This window comes from Paramormyrops kingsleyae, chromosome 12 (genome assembly GCF_048594095.1).
Source record: "Paramormyrops kingsleyae isolate MSU_618 chromosome 12, PKINGS_0.4, whole genome shotgun sequence".
NCBI lineage: Eukaryota > Metazoa > Chordata > Actinopteri > Osteoglossiformes > Mormyridae > Paramormyrops > Paramormyrops kingsleyae.
In genome coordinates this window covers 15,068,038-15,074,037 of record NC_132808.1, presented here as the reverse complement: position 1 = coordinate 15,074,037, position 6,000 = coordinate 15,068,038, and the positions used below count along the sequence as shown (strand labels likewise).

General features: G+C 40.5%; 1 protein-coding gene across 1 annotated transcript; it reads left to right on the top strand.

Moving 5' to 3' along the window:
- Positions 1-963: 963 nt before the first annotated feature.
- Positions 964-5,186, top strand: LOC111858106 (uncharacterized). The gene is made up of 7 exons (XM_023839544.2): positions 964-1,319; positions 1,924-2,029; positions 2,387-2,485; positions 2,784-2,858; positions 3,215-3,285; positions 3,550-3,721; positions 4,083-5,186. The coding sequence occupies exons 2-7, from the start codon at positions 1,961-1,963 to the stop codon at positions 4,287-4,289; spliced, it is 693 nt and encodes a 230-aa protein (XP_023695312.1). The 5' UTR covers positions 964-1,319; positions 1,924-1,960; the 3' UTR covers positions 4,290-5,186.
- The last annotated feature ends 814 nt before the right edge of the window (positions 5,187-6,000 follow it).

Sequence of the window (6,000 nt, the reverse complement as noted above, 5' to 3'; positions counted from 1 at the left end):
TCATTTCTTTTACAAAGAGCTGCCTCATCGCTACTAATAAAAACCATGACACACACAGATTCTGTTACAGTATATTTATTGATATACAAAAAACACATTAACCTGAAATACTTCACTGATCTGAGGGGAAATTCATTTTCGTACAGAAGTGCATAAAGCGCACAGGTCCAACACAGAAAACTACAAACAATATTATGAGGATAAACAAACAAATATTTATATATGCCCCAACAAAGGCATCCTGTTTGCAATTTACATAGTAAAAATTCAGCGCTACTTTAAAAATGAAATGCTCACCTGGGGGAGACGTCTGGCACCAAGGGCGGATTAAACAACCGCATGCCTTAATTTATGTGGAGACTCCAGGCTGACATCACCCAACAGTCCCGTGCTTTTCCGAGGCCGGGCCCTGATATTTGCCGGATTTCTTATGAATTTATACACCTCTGGCTGTCACGTCGGACGGACGTATTTATTACACATAAAATGGAGTACCCCTGAAAAATAATAAAAGGGGACCCCCTGTAGTGACAAGTATATTCAAAGCGGACGTTTCGGAAGTAAGTGACCCAGTACAAAATAGCTAGACAGCAGAATAGAAGTAGAATACAAATCACATACCAACCCCTCTTTAGAAAAGAAATACAAGCGTTAACGAAATCATAAAAACTCCACCAAACAAGTATTACTGTGCGAAAAACGCAACCTGCGTTCCCTATTCAAGCATTCATTCAAAGCAGGTTTGTTTGAGGAAAGTCATATCGCTCTCCTTGACTGGGATTGGCCATTGCTCATTCTCGATTTATCAAATCACAACCCTGGATTTAAAACGAGGCGTGGTTTATGGATTCTGAACTCCCACCTTTAGTACGGCACTTCTAACCGCGATTGGTTGAACTGGTTCTCTTGCTGCCCACCTTCGCATTGATAAGTGGCCCCTACACCGTCAATCTCATCCCTCCCACACTGCTTGCTGAACTTGTTTTGGAATGTATTTATGGCAGGCGCGCTCCCGATGCCTGCGCCGTAAAACGAGTCGGATTGGCACTGTTAACGTAGATAGCGGATTACAATGTCAATTATTTTGGGAACACTGCAAGCTTCCATTTTAACAGTCCGTGAGGGATATGCCTTTTACATTTTATTAAACTTGTTCCAGTTATAACAATATTTGACATTCAGTACAGCGATGTTTTGTAAGGACAATATCCTGAAGGACTTCTAGAGTCAAATTATAAATAATATCATATGGAGTTTTAGCGCAACGTTAAGTTCCGTGGAGCCATAGCGCGAAGAAGGCGTCATGTAGGAGCGCGCTTGTAAGACAGTTCCTTTCATTTTTATATTTTATTTTATCATTTGGAGGGGTTATGCTTATAGGTGCTGGAAGTAATAACGTTAAATTATTATATAATAATGACTTGATATTTTATAGACTGTAAATTCGAAGGTAATATGTATTTTGTTACATTTATATACCGTATATGTATATATAACGGTGTGTTTGTATATATATATACGGTATGTACGTGCGCCATGATCGAAAACTACCTCAGGCTGCCATTAAAATGAAAAAGTTGTCGCGCACCAACATCTGAGCTTGAGGATTACGTAATTAAAGTGCTCGATTTGAAAGCAAGAGATGAAACTGCAACAATATGTAAATACCTGGAAACAGTATTCATATCAATTTCCATGAGATCCAAAACAATTATAATAAAAATTAGTGTTCCTTTATGATATTGTATTTTAAAAGTTTAAAGATGGTGAAAAGGGAGCTGTCTGAACTTGTTTCATTTTATATGCAGCCTATGTGGATTAAGTGAACGCTCTTGTTTATGTAATAGTTGAACTTGTGGGAGTTGATAGTTCAGTTCCATTGTCGGTCGCGCGTGTTTTAACCCACGAAGGTGTCTTCCTTAGGCGTCAGTGTGCGCGTGACCCGGGGCAGGGGGACAGCATGAGGCGCGAGGATTCCGACTCAAACAGCTTTTTTTCTTCTGGGGAAAATTCCGACCACGAGTATGAGGTACATTAACGCACTGTCATTACGGGCACAGTGTCGCTGTTTAATGGTGGCTTGAGTAATATACTGTACGACTTCCTACTTAAATTTACACATGCCTCCGGTGCTTCAGATGTAAAATACTGTTGTATAGGAGTAGTCTTTTGCTTCTATTAATCTTAATCTTAAAATCTCTCTCTCTCTCTCTCGCATACATACACATTCAGGTAAGCAAACTGAATGAACCTTCTTAGAATATTTTGTAATACACCGTAGGCGTTTGCATTCTAAAGTAAAAAGAAGATTCAAACCAAATAATACCTACTGATATTTTTTTCTGTATATAAGTGAACTTCTGTATATAAGTGAATTCTGTTATAGGAGGAGCAGGGAGCCAGGCGTCCGGAGATGGTCAGTGGATGCAGATGTGGGCGAGACAAGGGTCGGTGCATGCACTGCTGTAAAAGACGCACCAAGCCGGTGAGGGTCATTTACTTGCTCACTTCATTTTCCTATTATTCTGTATGTGTTACTTATCCAGTGCATGTTGTTCTGTCGTTGATTTCCTTCCTTATTTCTGTTCACCATTAAACCGTCTGGCTTTCCATTTATGCCATTCCTTGTTATTCTGTCGTCAATGTTTCTGTTTGCTGCTCTCTGTCATTGCAACTGCTAGTGCATCATTAGGACCTGGTTGTTATGGAGCAAAAAGAATGTATTTCGTAAAAAGCATGTATATCAGTGAAACAGACCTCTTCCCTTCCATCCATCTGAACAGGATGCAATGAAGGGAGAGTTCTGTGAGACACAATGGGGGCTGATAACCAGATACTCAGAAGGATATGGCACAGAGGTACTGGGAGAGTGAGTGAGAAGAGCATTTTGGCGTTGTACTTATATGAAACAGAGCATCAAGGCCATTTCTGAAGGCTAACAAAATCATGACTGTGAACAAGAAGTATTATGTGTGTAGTACAGAAGAGAAGCTCATATTTATTTAAGTAATTAAATGCTCTAAGCAGGGTATTTAGCTGATTGTAATCGATTATAATTGATTTTAACCAGTGGTAGTTAAAATCACCTAGTGTTATAAAGCACATCTGTGTATTTTTTTTTTTGTGGCATTAATTGATTGTTTTAAATTTGAAAGTATGGAGATCTGTGATATTGCCCACTGCTACTCTGGATGCCTGCTTTATTTTCCCCCAGGAGGAGTGTGGCCAGTCAGATCCTCAGGGAGAGAGTGATGCAGATGCTGATATAGAGGACACAGATAGCCGGTAGGCAGCATGTGCAAGTTCCTAGATGCACAAGGCATGCAGAATAAAACTTGTGCATACCTGCAGGGGTGTCATAAAGGGGGGGGGCGAAGTTAGGATGATTCCTAAAAAATTTGGATTGGTCTGGGTTGGGGGCCCAATATGATCTGCTTTCATGTTGCCCAAAATCTCTAGTGCCGCCCCTGCACACCTGCTTATGTACCGTTTCCCCACACAGGACCCTGTATTTTACAGGTAGGCTTTCTTAAATTTTAATTGGCCCAGGCTTCCAGAAACAGGTCCGCTGCAGCGAATCAGCTCTCGGAGACGTCGCCGGCAACGAGTACCGCGGCAGGACACCACGGAAAGCGAGGATGATGGAGGGCGGAGCCACAGAGTTCACCGTTGGAATCTTCGACTCAGTCCTCATCGCACACACGGCAGGACTATCCTGGAGGTACGCAGCTACTGAAGCCGAATGCTAAAATGCATCAGTGCATCCAGCTGAAAAATGAAAGACTTTTCTGTAGCTGTACATGTTCAATATAAAATTATTCGTAAGATACCTAATCATATTTATACATGCAATATCAATACTGGTTGTCCATTAAAGGAAAAATGTAGTGTCAATAAAGACATATTAGGCACGTAAATAACTGTCCAGTATTAATATCCATTTCTACGAACTCCCTCCTCCGGCACAGTTGTTAGTTTATCAGTAACAAGCTTATAAGTAACATCTGTACAGAATCCTTACAAAGACAAATAGTTCTAATCTTACTTTGTTTACCATCCCCCTTTCCCTCTCCTTTTCTCAGGAAAGTGTGTCCCAGGTCCGGCCGCTTGTTCTCTGTCGGCCCTGTGTCGGCCAGGGCCAGCCTGATACCACACGATGGCCAAAAAGTGGAATGTGGTCACTGTGCAGGTGGCCGCTGTTACTCTCGGTCTCCCTTGTCCTCCTCCTCTTGCTCCCCGTCTTTGCTGTCATCATCATATTATTCCTAAGGTCTTCTGCCAATACCTGACACCTCTATGTCTTGCTGACTATTTTAGTCATTTTCATGTGAATACAATACTTATTTAATGTAAACCAACTGTCATTGCTTTTGAAAACTAAAACCTTAAAATATCTAAATATTAGGCCTGTTTTGCTATTTTTTATTCATTTGGAAGCTTAAGTATTCCCCCATGTCTTTTTTCACATCAACATAAAACCAGACTCCGTAATTGCTCATGGCTTAGTCAGCTTGTTATGTTTTAACCTTCCCTACCTTTCTGACTCAGTTCTCTCTGTGCTTTCATTCATTACAAAATGGAAACAGTGCATGAAATTATATCTGCTTTGTCACATGTCAAAATTGTAATGTGGAAAACTGTAAATAATTCAAGCTATGCAATCTGCCAGTCCATGTATTTTAAAATTTAGTATCCTGCCTTTTTCAAAAGTGATGGATGAATGGTGAAGCATTTAAATGTGCCCTCTAAGTCTCCCTAGTGGCAGTCATAGGGACTGCAGGAAGTCCTTGGAGATACAGAGGTATGGTGCTCAGGGTTTATAGTCAGTAAAACTTATAAAAAATTCTGATTGGGCAGAGGCCCTTTGTATGAAGGCGCTATTATCTTTTGTGCCCTACTGCTTACTTTGTAAATACAGTCACACATGCATGGCTGCTGCACCTCAGCTTGCCCAGCCTGCACTCAGTGTGAAGACAGAAAAAAATAGGCTTGTGCCATGTGGCCACTGGAAGACGCAGGTGGAAGGCCCTTTTGGCCTAGGCTGATACATTTGCAGGGGTGGGTGATGCAGCTTTCACTCTGTGAGTAAGCTTTGCCTTCGCGGAGAGCGGTTTGCATTCAATGTCTTACCAACCACCACTTCATTTGGGGCCTGATTGAAATAAAACTTGGTTAACATTTTTGAATGAATGTCTTTGTATTCTCTGTGGCTGATCAGGACAACAGCTGCACTTTGGGTTCAGCACTGAGAAAACAGAACCGTTGGATTTGCTTGTTTCACGCTATAAATGAAGCGCACACAACACTACTGCATCAGTCTAGTCAAACGGCAAAGTACAAACATCAGCTCTTGCTACACAGCAGTAAATCACATACACTGTTTTGCCATGAGGAGCAGGAATGAGGCAGAGGGAGTAATGCCTTTGTAAGAAAGGACTAACAATTTTTTTAAACAACAAAATAAAACCAGAAAAAAATATAAAGTCCCACCTCTAGCAAGAAACCTTAGTCAGGCACTTGGTCCAGCCTGGGTCAGGTGGGTTTATTGTTTGGTTTTACTGTATGCATGGAATTGAGAATCATTTGCCACGGCAATGCAAAAGCTCATCTATATCTAGCTTTTGTCATTGCTGTACCTCTAAGTAACTTACGAATAACATTTGCATTTATTCTATATAATGGTGAGGAACATAGTCAAATACCAGCAGTTTGTACTGTATGGTAAATGTTAATGTAAATCAAGCATGATCACATAGATTGTGACTCACCATTATACTGTCACATTAAAATTCCTATATATTATGGCCAAAATCCTCGTTCTTCTCTTAAGAGGATTGTTTGTAGGTAGAATTGTGAAAAAAATGACATAAGTTCCACGTTATCATTAACTACAAAATAAATTGTTACAAAGTCAAGACATTTCTCAATAACTAACTGTACTTCACTGAGATCCAGTCCATTATTTGTGCTTCTTTTATCGTGTTACTGAATAAATCAATC

What these genes read in the sequence shown, in the direction of transcription:
- LOC111858106 (XM_023839544.2), top strand. Translation starts at nt 1,961, where the DNA reads ATGAGGCGCGAGGATTCCGACTCAAACAGCTTTTTTTCTTCTGGGGAA. An exon ending in CAGAAGGATATGGCACAGAG is followed by an intron (nt 2,859 to 3,214) that starts GTACTGGGAGAG and finishes ATTTTCCCCCAG; the next exon opens with GAGGAGTGTGGCCAGTCAGA. An exon ending in ACGGCAGGACTATCCTGGAG is followed by an intron (nt 3,722 to 4,082) that starts GTACGCAGCTAC and finishes TCCTTTTCTCAG; the next exon opens with GAAAGTGTGTCCCAGGTCCG.